The sequence below is a fragment of the Homalodisca vitripennis genome, unplaced genomic scaffold, assembly GCF_021130785.1.
Source record: "Homalodisca vitripennis isolate AUS2020 unplaced genomic scaffold, UT_GWSS_2.1 ScUCBcl_5045;HRSCAF=11567, whole genome shotgun sequence".
In the NCBI taxonomy this organism is placed as follows: domain Eukaryota; kingdom Metazoa; phylum Arthropoda; class Insecta; order Hemiptera; family Cicadellidae; genus Homalodisca; species Homalodisca vitripennis.
The window spans coordinates 1-20,985 of NW_025781173.1; the positions used below are offsets into that span (position 1 = coordinate 1).

At 32.8% G+C, this 20,985-nt stretch overlaps 1 protein-coding gene across 1 annotated transcript; it reads left to right on the plus strand.

Moving 5' to 3' along the window:
* Positions 1–2,081: 2,081 nt before the first annotated feature.
* LOC124373205 (BCL2/adenovirus E1B 19 kDa protein-interacting protein 3-like) lies at positions 2,082–20,985 on the plus strand (the record flags this gene model as incomplete). Its single annotated transcript, XM_046831605.1, has 4 exons — positions 2,082–2,183; positions 13,048–13,127; positions 17,328–17,471; positions 18,827–20,985. Coding segments are annotated over 4 exons (378 nt in total), but the record flags the coding sequence as incomplete, so codon positions are not given.

A 20,985-nucleotide genomic window follows, 5' to 3' on the forward strand; every position in this document is an offset into this window, starting at 1 on the left:
TAAGATTTTTTAAAACTTGCATATTATAAACATCTGTAATTAAAAAACAAAGTACAATAAGTGTCAGACAAGACTAAACGAAACAGCTTTGTGGCCAGTAGTAGAGTGCTTTTGTGTTGGGTTTTTTTGTGGTTCATATGTTATCAGAGACTTATCAGAACAGATAAGCCAAAATTACCTCACAACTACATCATGGTTTAGCCTGCCAAGCAGAGGTTTAATCTTTAGAGTGTAGTGCTTACAGAACAATGGAATCAGCTGTAGGCTTTCTGAAGCGAACACAATCATTAGCACTTTTAAGAGTTAAAAATTTATTGTGATATTTCTTGCCCTGAAGATGAAAATGAGCATATAAGCCTGGGAGTGATTTTAGTATTAAATCCATTTGTTGGGAAAATAGAATGCAATGGTTTGAGTAGTATTTATTTTTGTATAACACAATTACGTCAAATCCACCATGTACTGAATGTATACTACCTACACTAATACATAGCTATAATGCCTTTGTTAAAATTACAGCAATGATTTAATTTTAAAAACTCTACTCTCTACTCTTTGGGTGGGTGGCGGCTGTTAAATGGATTTCCCAGCTGATTTCACAACTAAATATCACATGTTTTACTCATCCACAAACGTGGGCTGCAAAATTAATTGGTACACAAGTATTAGTACTCTGACAACAAGGACGATTTACTGTTAACGCTTATCAACCTGAAAACTATTATTGATGGTTCATTAAATCTAATAACTGCTCATTAGTGTGCCAAATGTTGGGAATCAGCTATTGTGGCTAGATAACGCCACTGTGTATATTTTCCAAACAGTCCACATTCAATTCATACTCTCATTCTTAAATGAAATCAAACCTCAAAATAGTAAAAATATCAGGTTAATTTTTGTATATTTTTTCATCAAGATTTCTGTATTAAAAGTATTTTATATGCATTTTTGTACAATTTTTGTAGTATAAATAATACATACTTGTTCGAATATATATTTTTGACGATTGAAGGATTGTGAAGGTAAAACAGGATTTTTCCTGATAATTGCCATTGTTCAGTGAATACAAAAAATCAGTAACACCAAATAATATTGATCTTACAAGTGATGACATATTTGAAAATGTATTTGCTAGATTTTGTTTTCTTGCAAAATTATAACGTGTAATTATAATTATATATATATATATTCATTAAATTTGTATAAATGGCAATAGCCTTATTTAATTTTTGTAATAAACATTGAATCACAAAAAAAAGTACTTGCTCCGCCGGGACTCAAACCCGGATCTCTCACTTGCCGGGTGAATGTGCTACCATTACACAACAGAGCCTTTACTTTTTACGATTCAATTATGGACCAAACTAAAATATGGTCAGAAGACCAAATACCTGTCAAACGACTTTTTGTTTACATTCATTAAATTTGTATAAATGGCAATAGCCTTTATATATACATATATATCATTGTGAATTGATCAAAATTGTGAACATTTTATTTTTCATTTTGTATACAAATCTAGTTTGGCAATGCAATATGTAAAAATAATACAGGAGAAAATTAAAACACGTTATACGTAAAAATAGTTAATATAAAAAATATTTATATGATTACTTTAATTTTTATTTTGTTTGGAGCACGGAGGTTAAAGATTGAGAACATCACTAAGTCAATGCGTGCAGTTAAGTGGCAGGCCTTAGGGCCCACTCTCTCAAATGTCTTCTTGACTGCCCACTCGTATAACTATTAACATTTAGGATTAACATTATGAAGTGCTGTCACGTGATTATAGTGTGTCAGTACGAGTCTGTGAATCATGACTGTACTTCTTGAAAGCTTCTTCACGTTTCATATCTTCTCATATACATTTTGTTAATCGAAGTGTATTGTGTGGTAAGTGTCTGATGTCCAGAAGAATTAAATTATTTTAAACGTCATCATTGAAAATAAGTATTTTAGATAAAGATTGATGCTGTGGGAAATTTTACAAATTCCTAAAAATCACAAAATACTGAATTTACTTCACATAATATTAAGTTAGCTTAAATGTGTTGTAGTGTTTGTTGAAACATAGTCAATAATTGATTTGTGATTTCAGCCCAAAGTCTCCTCCTAACAGCCCGAATACCGAACTTGCCAATGAGGATGAAATCAAAGGAGTCTACATCAACGATACTTATAAGGTATGCCTTAGAATAATAAGTCAGTGTTATACATCCTCATTAATTTCTTTGGATTGCAAATGAAGTTTTAATATCTGTCCAGGATTTTGATGTTTTGGTAGTATCTGGAGGCTACTATTTTTTGAAGGGTTTTACTTTCCTTTTTTTGTTCTCTTTGGACAAGAAGCTTATAAATTGCACTTAGTCCTATAAGGACCTTAGCGCTACTTCTAGAGTGACAGGATATTCAGGATGGGTAAGATTAGGGGTTAGGGGCCGCCTCCTATCGAGATCCATGAGGAAGAATTATGGCACTAATCTCAAAGTCATGTACCCCGGAAGAAGGGGAGGTCAGCTAATTAACCAGCCCTCTCCAGTCAAAGCAGGCAGGGGGTGGCCTTGTTGAGGTTATCACGAACCCCACCAACTCCAACAGTCATCTCCCGCAGTAAACTAGACTTATCAAATTACCTTTGCACCCCAGAATCTTGACATTTGTGGTTAGTGATGTGCCACTCCTGGACATAAGGTTGCCCAGATTTAAGGGACACATCAGTTTTTGCTGTGCCCAGTGGTAGGTTCAACTGGAAGGTATAAACCAGCCAGAAGTGATCCCTACTGGGTTAAGGGTTTTACTTACTGGGGACCCAAAATCTTCTTTAATATAAAAAACAGACTTTATTTGAATTACTGTGAAAATTACATGTCATTGTGAGTTCTTGTTTTCTGCCTCCCAAAAGGAAGCGATGTCGGCGATAAGATGGCCACTCTATCCCTATATACTACTTGTTAGTACACGATATAAGGAGGTTTAGATTAGGTTGTCATAAATATGCCACTAGTAGTGCAAAAGTTAAAGATAACCTTTACAAGCGCTCACGTGATCTGAGCTTGAATTTGGGTACTATCTCGAGGGATGTTTTTCTATCTTCGCCAGAACCGCGCAGGGTGGTGCCAAAGGTGCCATATACACTGATGGACAGAGGCATTTCCGATTGGTACTTTCCCAACCTCAGATCACATCCCAGATCGTCCAATTTTCTGACTTGACTCTGAGATCAAGTTGGACGATCTGGCACGTGATCTGAGGTCACCAAAGTACCAAAGAACCAAAGTAATAATACCAAAGTACCAGGATTTTTACAGTGTTGTTTTTAATTAATTATTGTAATTTTATTTACTGTCTTGTTGATTTTTAACTTACCTTATTGGGTAATTTTACTGCTTGTTGGCGTAGAAGTTGTCTCACAATAGAGATTCATTATTCTCGCCTTCATTATTTTCATTTTTAGAATGTTTTGTTTTATGACTTTTTATAACCAAATAAATAATTATTTTTACTTAAAAGTTTTGGTTACAAAAGCAGATAGTAATGATTTAAATTACATTTGTGTACAAATGGGGCCCAAAAATTATTCATAATCTTGATCTTGTAAAACTTTCAAATGGATTAGGAATGGCACAATACTATTATTTAGTACGTAAAAGAAGAAATTTTGTATATTATATCACTGGCCTTTTTAATATCAACCTAGCTTTATTATTTGCTGTTGGAAAACAATTACAGGCTTGAATTCGAAGAAAGAAGTAAGTAACTAATTAAAAGAGATTTTACAAGGCTTTAAAAGTTTGGTGAACAATAAGTTTTGCATAAGATTTTTTGGTCACCTTTGTAATAAAACAGATTATATTAAAAAATAAACTTCTGTATCACGTAAATCAATTCTGAGTTATAAAGAAAATACTTGTCGACTTTGAGGGTTTCCTTTGCGTAATAACGCAGTTCTGGGGTTATTTAAAGTGTTGGTTACGTAATTGGACAAGTGAGATGAAAATATTGTGTGATTCATCTTGTTTGTTTTTAGCACTCCTTTCCCAGAATCTACTTTTCATATAGTTTTTTTTTTATTGACGATGTTGATAACTATGGACAGGACCATAGTGAATTTATGATGATGAAATAGTGAATTATTGATGATGAAAATAGTGAATTATTTCCGACTATTATGATTGTACTAAAAACTTATGAATATCACAGGACGTATTTTATATAATAATATTAATAATAATAATTAAAGTTAAATATCAGTGTGTGAGATTCATTGTCATCTAACGTGCTATAAACTTGCCATATAAATATTTGTACTAAAATAAAATTTATAAGTGTAATAGGTATTATATTGTTTTCCAGTTCAGTTAGCACTTTAAAGTGTAATCTATATTTGGTAGATTTTGTAGAAATCAGCATAATTATTTCAGTCAGACATAATTTTTAGAGGCTTTTGCATTTTCTACAATCATGGCTTCCAGAACCCAAAACCACCGTAGTTTTAAAATTATGTTCTAACAAAGACATTAATAGCCAGTAGTAATCAATTAAACGTTTTAAGATGGCGGCCATATTTTACAGGTATTATGCAATGGTAGAAACAAATAATAAGTGTTTTTTAATTCTTGTCATTTACAATGTTTGTTCTTACGTTGTGCGTTTTTAAAATGTAAGATTTCCGTAAGTGACTGTACAAAAATGTTATTATTACATTATGGAAATATTTGTGAACATGATAACTGCCCTAAATTTTAATGGATAAAGAGTAAATTTTGTACAAAGACAAATTTTGGTCATAGCTTGGGATGACTTTGTTAGCCAGTATTAACCAATAAAACGATTCAAACTTGCAGCCGTTTGTAAGTGTCCAAATGTTTTTTCTCTGGTATTTCACAACCTAAATGAAAATAAACACTTTTGATAAAAATGTCAAACAATTTAAAACAAATTTTATTTTTTACTAATTTTGATATAACTCTTAAAGATGGCTATTCCAAATTTTTAGAAGTATACAGAAACATTGAATTGTTCTAATGAGTATGTTTAAAAGATCATTTTGTGTTGATTGTAACTCTTATTAAACCTTCTGAAACTCACAAGGTTCAATAATCAAGGTCATAATTAAATCTGGTCGACGTTTTTACAGACTAAGTCTATACGCTTTATTATAACGATATTTTTCTGAAGGGTTTCTAAATATTTGAAAGTGTTGCGAGTGCATTAATAAGTCAACCTTAAGAGTTATCATCCCATCAGTGTTGTGCAAATTAATGTTTAAGCTGATAATGCATCTTAATTCTTCACTTTAGTATTTTGACATGACAGCCATATGTGAAATTTAACTTTCTTCTAACTAAGCCAAAAGGGATTATATTTTTTATTCTTGTACATTAAAATTTTTACAATTGAGTAAAACATCATATGTACCCTACATATATTATATGTAATTGTACAACAAACCTCGGAGATACATTTTCACTTTGCATTAAAGTAAAAATAATATATATTAATTTAAAATAACTGAATAGTTATGTGGGTCTGAAGATTTTCTCATTGAGTACGAAAGACCTCACAAAAATAAAAAACCTATATTATTGGAGTGTTTGTTTTAAATTAATATCTAATTTCCAATAAGAAAAGAGCTCCAAGAATGTAAAAAAATATAGTTTAATATACTTATTTTTTCTTTTGTAAACTCAACAAAAGAGCTTTCACTTGAAAGAAGAGAAATGAAAATTCTGAACTTGTATGATTCTTGCAAGAAGTGTTTTTCCAAATTTATCTTTATTAATAAACCCAATAGATAGTGGTATGAGAGCCAGTGTTGCAACAGTGTGTTTGCGTCACAGCTAGAGATAACGGAAGTGGAGCTCTGATACGTAGATCAGCGACTATTCGCAGTTCAGAGACTGGCAAGTGGCCCACTTTGAGTGACTTCCCGGTCTACAAGGCTGTTACGACGTAAACACTGCACTAAACATCAGTACATGTCAGACAGCACAACCTTGGTCGTCTAAAACCGTTTTGGTGAATCGTGGTGGAGGCGGAGGGCGTGTTGTTTATTCTGATTTGCTGTTGTCGTGACAAAAAAACAAACATGTTTATTTGTGATTCTATAATAAAACCAACACGTTTCCAAGTAATATGCAGTTATTTTTACATAATTTTTTACTATCTCAAAAAACCGAACGGTTTTTGTGAAAATATTTATACTATTTAAAAAATGTTGGGCAGCTAACTCGAACCTCATTTATGCAAGTTTTTATGGGAATTCATGTTGTTACTTCATACTAGACTGTGCTGCCTACTTTACTACTTTCTCTAAAAATATTTAACAACAATTAAATTTGTTAATGACTACATGCAATACAACTCGGAAAGGTCCTTTAAATATATATTATCATATAGTATGTTTTATTTTATTGAACGTTACTCTTTTAGTGCTATAATGTTGTGTAGCACTATTCGCTTATTTGTTCTATTAATACCGAGAGTCATGCTCCTCAACATCTCATGCACATACTTCAAGTCCTAGAGCCATACGTAGAAACTACATTTTACATAGTATAGTTCTGTTATTCTACTGGCCTGCAATTGGCCAGATGGAAAGATAAAATATAATGGTGCTATTTTTGATCCATTGTACTGATACTTAAAGAACAAAACAGATTGTCTGACTGTTTGTTGTTGTCTGTTATGGTTCTACTAGAACAGAGAGTGTATTTAAATTTTAAAACAGAATCATGTTCATCGGCAAAACATGGCCGCCTGTTAAACATAAAGAATTAGTGAGTGCAGTGAAAAAGTGAGTTTTTAAAGCTAGAAAAAGATGTCTAGGGAAACACAAAATGCTCACCTCAGATTTACATAGAGACTGTGAGTTAAACTAGCAATAAGTTATCACTATATACTCACATAAAGATCACTAAAAAACATAAATCACTGCTACACACTGAGCTGGCATTCCAACTGCCATAACCCACAAACTGTTATTAATACTTCTCTTAAAAACAATTAACAACAATTTCTCTCTTTTCTTCACACTATCTATCAAGACCATTTAAAGAAAAAAAAAAAAATTACTTCAGTGACTCAAGATATAAGACAACTAACCATTTCTCACATACAATGGTTTAATGACGTCATTAGGACAGCCAACTCACAAGAAATAGTGACGTATTAGACTTTGTAATAGCATCCAGCTGTACAGCAGAAGCACACAGTACAGAGCGAGGTCACAGACGGGAGCGGTGACCCAGCATCTGCTGACAGTGCAACCTCAGCACCTGACCACACACACAACTGCTCTGCCTCGACCACCTTGCTAGCTGTGATAATTATTCATTCTAGCAAATCCTACTCAATCCTATACACCTCAATACCAGCCAGCACTTGGTTGGTTGGAGTGTATTAATATTTTAATCTGATTGACTACTTTATTCTGACTGAAGCAATCAGCCAAAGCTCCACCAAAAAACTGTATTAACATTTTAATCTGATTGACTACTTTATTCTGACTGAAGCAATCAGCCAAAGCTCCACCAAAAAACTGTATTAATATTTTAATCTGATTGACTATTCTATTCTGACTGAAGCAACCAGCCAAAGCTTCACCAAAAAACTGTATTAATATTTTGATCTGATTGACTACTTTATTCTGACTGAAGCAATCAGCCAAAGGTCCACCAAAAAACTGTATTAATATTCTAATCTGATTGACAACTTTACCAACATAACCGGAGAAGCCAGTCAAATCTCAACAAAACACTGAAAAATATCTGACCTTGGTGCAGTAATAGACACACCAGCTGAATACACACTCACTGTCCTTAGACATAAACAACACTCTATAATGTGCACTGCATTGTTGACAGGGGAATCGTTAGCCTAATTCAACACCGAATTTAAACTGCTACAATTTTTATCATCTGGCCTCAAGAATTATTCAATGACCTCAAGAAATTTGACATAGTTATATACCAGCTTTATTATATATTTCATTTATACATTTCTATAATTTACATACCATAAAATGCCACCAACTAAATATCCTTGTGGTACATGTACTATTGGGGTCAAGTATTCTGGAATAAAGTGCACGGGCCACTGCCAAATGTGGTACCATGCAGAGTGTGTAAATATTTCTAGAAAGAACCTCACAAAAATGTCAAAGCCAGATGTCGAGCCCTGGATTTGCAGTGACTGCAAAACAGTATATACCCCAGCTAGATCTCCCAACAAAAAAATCTCATCTCCACAAAGTAAATCTTCCCAGGCCCTGAAAGCTTAGCTGTTATTCAAAAGAAAATTCAACTTTTTGATGAACAAGAGGGCTAGGACTTGGAAACCTCCCTGGCACTAGCTGCTGAGGCAGGCAGTCTTCTTGTTCAGGAAAATGAGGAACTTAAACAGGAACTGCACAATAGCAGAACCGAAAACGCTAATCTGCAAACTGAAGTATGCAGATTGAAAACTGCTTTGAAAGATGCCGAAGACCTGGAGGATGTTCTGAAAACTCTCTGAAAATACAAATGCAACTCTACAAGATAGAAATCAAGAACTCCATCTCGAAACCCAACATCTAAACAGAAAATTAAACCAAGAAATGTGTCTAAAAGAAGAAATCATTATCCAAGCGGAGAGCGACAAGCATATGTTAAACAGCACTATTAACGACTTACAGAGACAACTGAAAGAAAACTCTTTTAAGTTCGAACAAGACACTATTTTACTTAAAACTCAAATACAAAGTTCATCTTGTACAGAAGAACACTTAAAAAAGGAAATTGAAACCAAGAATGATAACCTTATGACCTTACAGACGGAGTACGACCTCTTATGCAGGAAACTGAAGGATCAAGAGGAAAAAATCAAATCCTGCATATCAACCTTCCTTACCAATGTGAAAAATAATTTTTCATCTGACATCTCACTACTTGGCATCAGTTCTACAAATGAAAAAACAGGCAGTAGGTGTAAAACAAAAAGGTTATGCTGAAATCATGACCCAAGAAACTACAAGGGAAGTCAGCCAAACTCCTTTCAAAACACAGAACCCGGACATGACCAGGAGAGACAGCCAAACTCCTTCTGAAAAACTGAACCAGGATATGACCAGGAGAGACAGCCAAACTCCTTCTAAAAAACTGAACCAGGAAATGACCAGGAGAGACAGCCAAACTCCTTTTAAAAAACTGAACCAGGATATGACCAGGAGTGACAACAATAGATTAGAACCTGACACGGCCACAAATAAGCAGTCCGCACTTAGGAAAATCACAACACACCATCCCCCCCTAAATGCAAGACTACGATCACACAATGAAACAATAGAGGAGTTCTTCAACAAAAACATAGACCACTACAGGCAAATCATTAATAGTTACCCAAGCAGAGCGACAACCATGGTTCTGGAGAACAGTACACAACCTCGAAGTGATCAAAAGGAATCATCTTTTTTAGACTTGAGCACTTCAAAGCAAGGCAGACAAAAATCTCAAAAAAAGGAAGACTTGCCATCCTGCATCAAAACATAAGAGGACTACAAAGCAAATCCCATCGCCTCCTTCACTTAGCGGAGGTGGAAAAACTCAATGTCATCATCTTAACAGAGCATGGACTCCGACAAAAACCAGATAGAGTCCATTAAATGGTTACCTGGCTTTGAACTAATAGCCCACTACAGCCGCACCCATCACAGACTTGGAGGTGTAGCTATCTTTGTAGAAGATGCTCTACAAGCTTATGTTGAGGAGGTTGATGTGTCACAATATTGCCAAGAACTTTCATGTGAGGTCGCAATGATCAAGATAATTTTTAAGAAAGACATTACTTACATCATAGGCACATATAGATCACCTGATAGTAACTTAGAAGATACAATAGCCACATTAACTCGTATAATAGATTACACTCATGTCGAAAATAAACATCTCATTATCATGGGAGATATAAATGTTGATATACTGGAGCCAGACAGAAACACAGCAAAATTAAACGAAATGCTCGCTTACCATAATATTCAAAGAGTTGATCTGCCAGCCACAAGAATTACTCCTATATCAAAATCATCTATAGACTGGATTGCTTCCAATATGATCACTGAAGCACTTGACATATCAGTCTTTAACACTGGACTCTCTGATCACACAGCCCAGAAGTGCACTATCACCAACTTAGAGGAAATAAAAACACCTAAATCAGTGCACAGAGCAATTGGAGGAAGAAACTTGGATGAGCTGAAATGGTTGTTAATAAATGAAAGGTGGGAAAAAGTGTATACATCTTTAAACTCAGAGGAAGCTTACAACAACTACAGAACCACGGTAACAATAGCTCTGGACACTGCTTGCCCTCTTAAAACTGCCAGGACTAAAAAGACCAAACCTAAACACTTTGCAGATGCAGAAGCATTAATTCTGAAGAATGATTACCTAGCTTACCTCAACCAGTTTGAAACCACAGGAAATCTTGCTGACAGAATCAAAGCGACAGACTTAAAAAAAAAGTATGACCAAAGACTGAAGACCCTAAGAAGTCAAAGAATCGCAGATCAAATTACCAACTCCCAAAATAAGTCAAAAACAATCTGGGAAACGATTAATAGTGTCCGATCAAAAAAACAAGACACCTTACCTCAGCTCAAACTGACCATCAATGGACAACTTATTGAAGACACATATGCTGTAGCTGAACAGTTCAATGATTATTTTGCCAACATTGCAAAATACACCATTGATCGTAATAATGGCACTGCCAGGAGACCAGTTGAACTCCCTGGAGGGACTCACGCCAGTGAACTCAGATCATTAAGACCCGCAACCCAAGAGGAGTTAAGATCAATTATTAAAAGCTTAAAATCCAAAAACTCAGCAGGAATTGACGACATATCCACAAAAGTACTAAAGCACTGTGCAGAAGAACTAATTTGCCCCCTCACTGACATCTTCAATAAATCTTTCAATGAAGGCCACGTTCCCTCCGCTTTAAAAATATCCAAAATATATCCAAAATTTAAGACTGGTAGTAGAACAGAATTAAGCAACTATAGGCCCATATCCTTACTCCCAACGGTCGCAAAACTCTGTGAAAAAGTAGTACTCACCAGGCTTCTAGAACACTGTACACTCAACAACCTGATAACAAGCTCTCAGCATGGGTTTGTCAAAGGTAAATCAACTACCACAGCAATGATTGAATTACTAGAATCAGTAATTGACAGCTTAGAAAATGGGAACCTAACTACAGCGATCTTCCTCGATTTCAGCAAAGCGTTCGACTGCTTAGGACACGACCTCATACTGAAGAAACTGAATGCACTGGGTGTAACAGCAACGGCCCTAAAATGGTTTGAGAGTTACCTCAAAGACCGTAGTCAAGTAGTTGAAATTAAGTCTACAGTAAAAGGAACCACCAAGGCATTTCGGTCGCAACCTCTGCCAATCCAAAGAGGTGTGCCCCAAGGATCTGTGCTGGGCCCAGTGCTGTTCATTCTTTTTACTAATGACCTCCCAGAATACTTAAGTGAATACACTAAAACTTTGATGTACGCAGACGACACAACTTTAATCCTCGACAACCATTCTCCTGAAAATCTGTGCCTGAATGCTTATATTGCTGTCAATATGGCATATCAATATTGTGATGGAAACGACTTAGTGGTGAACCCCTCCAAAACTAGCCAATTAGGATTTGGAAGAAGATCAGGGCAAATAAACTCCTTACCAGAAGTGAACTTAGTTGACCAAACCAAATTCCTTGGGGTTTTAGTTGACTCTAACTTATCTTGGACCCCTCATATTGACCAGCTATGTAACAGACTGAACTCAAGCTTGTATGCCCTCAAGCAGATCAAAGCTATCGGAGATCTGACTACTGCACGTACTGCCTACTTCGCTCTGTTTGAGACACACATAAGATATGGACTGGCTGTATGGGGAGGAACCTCAAAAACCAACATGAACAGAATTCTAATCCTCCAAAAAAAGGCAATTAGAATCCTTGCAAACCTTCATCCCCTGGAAAGCTGCAGAGAGGCCTTTCCAACCCTAAATATCTTGACTGTGACAGCTCTCTATATCCAAGAACTCGTGATGTACGTGGACGGAGAAAACCTTACAAGGCTTGAAGACATTCACTACTACAACACACGCAACTCAACAATGTACCAACTTCCCACTCACCACTTAACGCAGTATGAGAAGAAACCGACCTACATGGGAAGAAAGCTGAGCAACTGCCTACCAACAGAAATACGGACGAAGAAGGGAAAAGAACTGAAGACTGCACTCTGGAAACTACTCTCTCAACGGGCCATCTATACACTTCAAGAATTCTATCTGGATGTCTCAAACTATCAGACAAATCATGAATTTTGATGCTATCGATTATTATAATCACATAAATGTAATAACTTACTTTTTGACACTATCTCTGTACTTGATGTATATGAATAAAGAAACTTTTGACTTTGACTTTGACTTTAAGATATTAGTATTATTCTTAAATTTGTGACTACCCCACAGCAATCTAAAGTTTTGTGGAGAGCATTATTATTTTAATAAATATAACTCTAAAATGTGTTTAATATAGCTAATTAATAATTAAATAAGTGAAATAGTAGTTATATTGGATATATTGAGTTTATAACAAATCAATAAACGTGTAAATGTGAAAGTAAGTATTATTGTCAATAACTAAGCTCAAATTTGGTTTCAGTAATTCTCATTTTTTATCAAAGTAATATTAATGTATAAAATATTAATAAGGAAAATTAAATTATAAATGGTAAACGTTTAAGAGCCCTTTATATTCTTCTTTGAATGGAAATATTTTTGGATTCTGTAATCATTAGGTGATTATGATTAGAATAAGGAATAATTAAAGTTAGTTGGCTTATGTTTTGTTCACTTAACAGAACATTAATCATGTTTTGTTTACGTCTGCTACATGTTATCAATGCATATATAACCCCGTGGATCATAACAATTTGTTGCATTTTCATTATGAAACCTAATGAATACAAAACGTACAAATTGAATGTATGTGCGTGTGTAGGATGGAGACTTTGTTGCTGTGGACCGTAACACTGATTGGATCTGGGATTGGAGCAGCCGGCCTGACCAGACGCCACCCAAGTGAGTCCTAGTTGTTTATTGCACACGTGTGCAAGTCAGAGCAGGCCGGCTGCTTATTGTGGGTTAAATATTTGAAGTGAAGGAATCAGAACATGAAAATTAAATTTAATGGTATGTTAAAGAAATATCGAAACTGTTTACCATGTTTACCTGTCTACGATCTTTTGGCATGTATACCACAAGTCGGTTTTGGGGCTCATAGGTCTTTTTCTACGGTTTCCCAATGCAAAGTACTGCTTGCAGTCATGAAGTGAGGTGGTAAATTATACTTTGATACTGCAATATTGCAAATATTCCATTGGAGTTTTTTTCAATATTATTGATTGGGTTATTTATTTGCTGTGAAGGAATCAGAACAGGAAATAAATGTAATGGTATGTTGAAGAAATACCAAAACTTAACTCATTGTTTTGGCATACCACAAGAGTCAGTTTTGGGCCTAAAGATCTTTCTACTGTTTCTCCAATGCAAAGTACTGGTTTGTAGTGATGACGTGAGGTGATAAATTATACTTTGATACTACAATATATCAAATATTCCATTGGAGTTTTTTTCAATATTATTGAGTGGGTTATATAATTGCTGTGAAGGAATCAGAACAGGAACATTAAATTTAATGGCATGGTGAAGAAATACCAAAACTTAAACTCATTGTTTTGGCATACCACAAGAGTCAGTTTTGGGCCCAAAGATCTTTCTATGGTTTTCCCACTGCAAGGGACTTGTAGTCATGATGTGAGATGATAAATTATACTTGATACTGTAACATTGCAAATATTCTGTTGGTTTTTTTCAATATACATTGTTTATTATTGAATTAATCAAGGTCAACTCAGGAATATCTGACATCTCAACCAAGTATTAGAATTGAGTAAGCATTGTTAGTGAGTAAAATTAGATCAGTACATAAGAGGTAAATCAATCTTATGATAAATTATGTATGAGTTTGTGGTTGCCTAAGAGCAAGCTATTACTAGTTTTTAGATATTTGCAGGTTGTTTCATGACTATCATCGCCTAATGATATTTTTTGTTCATACAGAGTAAAATCCTTGTAAAACATAATTCAATATTTCATGAATTTACTTTTACATCGTATTATGTTGTTCCTATTCTAAATTTATTTGCCGATTTCTTTATAAATTTTATTCTTGAGTTTTGGTTTAACCCATTGCAGACATTTACGAAATATCTCGTCATGCAGAATGAACTATATGCTTTCAATTTTACCTCCTAATAGTGCTAATAATATCTTGTAGACTGTGTGAACAGCACTACTAGTCTACTGAATTTGTATAACATGGTCTTTTTTTTGTTTTCCCAAACATGTTGCAAATATTGTATAGATCACAGTTGCATGTAGAAGTTTAAGCATCAGCACTCTTCTCTTTATAGCGTCACTTGATCTGTTGTTTTCTGAAGCTGTTTCTACAATCAGAAACTAGTTTAGTATTTTACAGAATCAGTTGTGTGTCTCGTGTGTTGTTAAAAATGGAAAATGAAGAATTGCCTGAATTAGATCGGTATTTATTAGAGAGTGCTAGTTCATGAAATAATATAATATATATCTTTTTTAAATATATAAGCGAAAATATTGTATAAGAATTCAGTTGGACGTACTTACTATTCTGCTGCTGACATGATATATACATACACTGCTGAATGGGATATATGTATATCTTGCAAACATCACAGAAAGGAAAATTATTAGTTATGCACACAAAACTGTTAAACCCCTATAAGAGCACAAAAATATAACAAGAAACACCTAAAAAACTAAATCACTCCTAAACCCACTAACGGTAAATCGATTAGGCTACCAATTCTTGTTGAAAGTAATTTGAGGTCTAAGGGTTAATAGCAGTCTTTTTTACATTGCCTGAATGGTGGAAAGTTTTACGTGATGTAAAATGTTTTTAGCTTTATTATAGTCTTGGACAATGGATAATTGATTATCACTTCATATTTTAAGTGCTTTTCATGCATATTTCTTATTTAAACTCATTTTACACACAAACAATATCAGTATACCGACAAGGTTATCTAACACATAACCCTCTACGTAAGAGACTGTTACGGTATGTAACCTGTGTAAATAGTAATCTTTTATTCTAGTCTTCAAAACTCTTAACATTGCCATAGAGTAGTTTAATGTATAATACTACATTATAAATTTTAAATGTAATTTCTATTTTGGATCCACTATGTAATTTATTGTTTAACATAATTTTAATTCTACTTGTCATTTTAAATAGTTTTATAATGACTATATTTTTTTTATTTGTGCTTAGAAAAATGGAATATAGGACTTTTAAGTCCTAAATTCACCTCTATGATAAAGACATTTTTAATTTCATTTTAGTATCTAGTTGTGTTATCAATATGTTTAAGCCTAATTTGATTTGATAGCAATTTAAGCATGAGTACGTCATTGTTAGAAAAGGCTTTTGTTATCTTCCGACGTAATAGCCTGAAGTGAAATTAGATCATTTCAATATTTGACAAAATATCTGTCAGTAATATTTGCAAGGCCATAAATAATTAACATTAAAATTGTATATGCAAAAGTATAAAATGCTTGACAAAGTATTTCACAATTATAAAAGTAGACGCATTTATGTAAATAAGGTAATCCACAAAATATAGCAAAATGTTCTAAACTTATCTTTGGATTGATAGCAAACAAAATAAACATACCACAAGTATTGACATTATAAAAAAGCAGTCCTTCGAACTCAGTCGGAAGAAGATGGTAGATTTTGTGACAAAAAAGTATTAATAATTTATTTCTTATGGATTTACATAAATATCAGTTTTATAACCGTTCGAGATACAAAAAAATTGTTTATTTCAAAAAGTGTAGAAAATGTCATTAGCATTACTCGACATTTTTATTTTTTTATCTAAGTCGTTAAATTGAGTTGTAAAAAAGTAAATTAATGGCCGGCCAATGAATGCACCAAGATGTATAAGATCAATTTTTTATACCAAGTTTGGACACGTTTCAGCATTTCTTTCACTACTTCTTGGTGATTGAGAGAAGTATATACAGGGTGTTCAGTAAAAGTGTTCCAATACTTTGGGATTTTGTTCTACACATAAAAATGAGTAAAAAAGTTCGTAGGAAGGTATGTCCTAAAACCTTGAGTTTTCCATCTATCTGTCTGTATGTGTGTTTATGAACAAAAATTATATCTTTTGAACCAGTTAAGATAAAGTTATGAAACTTGAGAATTGTATTAACCATTGGTAGACCTTTTAGAAAGTAAAGTATTAACAAAATCCTTTTACCTGTTTCAAAATGGCGTCTGTATAAAAATTTTAAAAGTCAGATAACAAAAAAACCTGGCATAGTTATAAAAAATGCATACATGCACCAACTATTAAGTCATTTTTATACCAATTCCAACGGTATATTTTTTGAAAAAATGATGTATAACAGTCTACAATTAGAGCAAATCTTGTACATGTGGCGATTAAAAAAGTAAATAACCATGTAAAGTGCTGAAAATGGGGGGAAAATTTAAATATTTAATATTGTACAGATCCAGGGTTAGACGAATAAAAATCTAGATTCAACACTTTTTCACCCATTATTTACATATATTTACTCATACTCATTTGTGAATACCAGTTTTACTAGTTTCTTACGATATGAAAAACCTTGGAGCAAAAAGAACCGCGCAAAAACCTACATTGCAATCACTACACTTGTAACACGACTCTTGGTGCATGTTATGCTATAAGCAAACTATATTATTCAATGTAAACCAATCAGCATGCCCACACAAAACAATGGACTACGTACTGTTATTTATTTCCCACAAGTCTAATCGCCACCCGTCGTAGATAAAAAAAAAAAAAAAAAAAAGGTAATCATTGTTGCACATAGGATTAACTCTTCAGCGGTCCTTTTCCTGTCATAAGTTAGCTACGAATTAACTCAGCAAAAGCTGTTAAGGGGTTAAAATATGTGACATTGTTAAATATAATCAAGTGAAAATTATATATGAATTAAATTAATTGATATTTTAGGGCTATATCATTACACTTTGTGCGAATTCGTGTTAGTTGTTTAAAACTAGAAGTCTCGAAAAGCTGTTAACTCTTTTTCATGTCGAACTATTAGTTTTAGAATAAGGGTAATTACTTGTTCTGAGCTTGGTATCACTGCTAGATTGTATGAGTACACTGTTTGCAGGGACTGGAAGTTCAAGCATCCCAAGAGGAGAACCTACAGTATTCGTACAACTAAAGTTGGCAACAATAGTTTATTTTCAAAAGAGGTTCTGTACACGTTGCTGTTGACAAACGTACTGTCGCTTATTCTTGGAACAGGATTTGGGTAAGTTTTGTTTTTAAGTATTGTTACAAAAACATAACATAATGTATAGAGGTATCAAGTTTGATTTTTTTTTAGATAGTTATTGTACTAACCAAATTATAGTTTTTTTAAGTATTCATTAAATGTCAGAAAACACTATTTGAAAATGTGTGTAAAGTCCGTATTAGTGAGGCTATACCTCATTCACATCCTCTGTTTATATTCAACCACTTTGGATCCCATTGTTACATTTTTAAATTGAGGTGCATTTGAGCACGTCCCTAACTTCCCTTTTTTAGAATGTGGTGTTAATTTGTGTGTGATTCAAATTTAATATTCTTAGGATGTTCATATTCTTACAAATATCATATACAATCTCAATCTTTATTACTTGAACAAAAGGATAGCGCAACCTCTTTGGAGGCAAATTTATAGTTACTTTCCACTCACAAGATGATCCAGCCTATAGTTTCATCTTTAGTTTTACATAATACCATTTTTTTCATTCATAGATTAAATTATGTTATTAAAATCCCAAATAAGGTTTTAGATATTTTTGTCATTTTATTGAGGTATTCCAGCATTGTCTATGTAGTATTTTGGACAGAAGAAGTACACAATACAAACTTTTCAAAACCCAAACACAATAATTTTATTCGCAAATGACATTTCCAATTCATTATTTTATACCTAAGTTACTCTTAAAAAATTTGTTTTTCTTCACAATGAGGTTAATGTTTAAAATAGTTTTGTTTCATTGAGCACTGGATCCAACTGCTCTGGATATAAAAACAAAATTTATATAAGCGTTGGAAGTTTGAAAGGATAACAGGATTTCAGACATTTACCGTCGTTATAGGTTATAAAAGGTATAACTCATCGTTTCGAGGATTGGAATCGATCCTCTTCGTCAAGTGGGGGAGTTATTAATACAATCCTTGAAACGTTGTGTGTTGTGCCTTTTATAACCTACTTTATAACGATGGCAAATGTTTGAAATCCTGTTATTCTTTCAAACCTTCCATCGTGATTAACAAACTTGAAAAAAAGAGTTGTAAGTTTGTTCTTTTTACAAATATAGATTTAGTTTTCGTATTAGTCAAGAATAGCTGATATATGTAGATTTAAAAAAAGTGAGGTTAACTAAAACAAATTTCATTTGGTATATAATATCTCTTAATTCGATTTCACATTCAAATACATTAAAATATTTTACTTTATTTACATAGGAAGAAATTGAAAGCAATAAATTATAAAATCTATACGGCATTATTGCGATGTCACATCACTTTTTGGCATTTTGAAAATTAGCGTTTTCACTAATGTAATTCAGAGTGTAATTAGCTGTGTACATAATGAGACGTCATTTGTGACAGGATGTGGCTGAGTCGGCGAGGACTCAACCTGACTCCCATCAGACTGGACTGAGACAACCAGCATTTCTATCACTTAACATATGCATTATAATAATCGTTTTAGTTTCTTACGTGTTTATTTTGATAATGATTTGTTCGTTTGTATAACTGGAATATGAATAGTAGTTTATTTTGAAGAGGAAACATCGGTCTTGAAAAGGTTTTAGTTTTTAATCCAATCTTTTTTTGAAAAATTATTTGTGTGCAACATCCAGATAAAAAGTTTAGTCACAAAAAGAAGACTGGTTATTTTAAGTTTATACAGTGGTTATGTTATTTTTATAAACGTGTCCAATAATGTTCGTAAAAACACATTTATTTTTAATATAATTTCCGTGTTTTTGGAAATTTTTGTGAGTACTTATTCTGTAATTTACATAATTGATTTTACGTAAAACACAAAAGGCCGTATTTTATGTACCACTCTGTCAAAGTGTGGTATACGTTTAATAAACTTTAATTTTGATAAGATTCACTGTACTGGATACCCTTCTACATTGGTTCTACTATTTTAGAAAAAAATTGCATGGAAGTGATTTGTAAAGATGGTGTAGAGTTTTGGACTTTTTTCTTAAAAAAAATGTCAGTAAAGGACAAGAATGTGTCTCAGAAAAAATACAGTTCAGGAAATATTTTTAATTATTTACAAAAATGTAAATAAACATCTGGAGGTGGCACACACACCACACCTTGTTAACCATACGAGTCAGATATAGCATGAATTCTTTTTATTTATATTTTAGTATTTTATATGCATGTCATTATGAATTAGTTTTAAAATTTGGTTAATTATTATTAAAATATTCAGTTGAGAATTACTCCAGTTTCTGCTTTTTTTGTTAAAAACTATTGAAGTATATTTACATCTTTCAATTAACAACATTGTAACATTTTTTCTTCATAATTAATAATGAAATACTTACATTTATCGCTTGGCTCCTAAAAATTATAACATTTATATCCCCCAATAAATACAATTTTATTCAATACTACAATTTAATTGGATGATAAAATAGATCTTTAAATACTTTCTCCAGATAGATGAAAAAAATAATAACAAAATTGGTTGCTCTATGAATGTTCCTGTAAATTTACCCAATAATTCAACTGTCAGTCATTATTATTAGTGATTACCGGAGTGGATTTAAAAATGTGATATTTTGAGACTTGTATCTATATTTTGTCGAGTAAACACCTTTTTTACAACATAAAATAAAGAACTATGTTCTGCTCAGTGTTATTAAAAATACTATTTTATGTATTTAAATCTTTTTGAAACAAATTATATTTAAATTAATTTTTTAAGATTATTCAATTAAGTGAAAGTATTCACTGGGGTGATTTGTATTGCTTTATAAGTAGAAATTACTTTCAGGAAACTTCTAATTTTGTAAGCTGTGGCTAAGTTGTATTGTTTTGGAAATGTAATGTTTGTCTGTGATTCAAAATTACAGTACATGATACATTAATTCTGTTTTGTTTTTATTTTTTATTAAATTTTTAAGATTTATTTGTTACTTGTTAAAAGAAATTCTTTGAATTCCGTTTCACTTGTTTGAGATACCTTTTCACGAGATACGTACTGTAAGGGGAAGTTATTGTGATATGTAGCGCTGTAATGTACGATCGTCCTATCTTGAATCAATATAATCATCTTAGTCTTTTATTACAGTTAACATTTTCATAGCTTGGCGAATTCACTCAACATTTCCAATGTTTGTAATCAACACTAGCACTATTATAGACTTAGATCATGTTTAGGTAGTCGTCTCCTCGTATAAGTTATTTGTGTACTTTCTTATAATCTCTTTATATAGAAAATTTATATTCTTGTACTTTAGGAAACTGTCTATTAAGACTGAACTGTCACTTTGATCCTCATAGTAATTTTTTGGCACAAAAGCTGTGTATTAGCCCACAATAAATCATCATACTGAAGTTGTCGGTGAGTGACTAATATATACTATATAATATATATTACTATATATAATATTAGTATGTATAATATATGAAGAGTTGATTATCGGCTAATAGAATTAAGATGGTTTGATTTAGAAGACTTAATTCATTTATATTGTACAGTTTGTATACCAAAATAAATTATTTGTATATGGATCAAA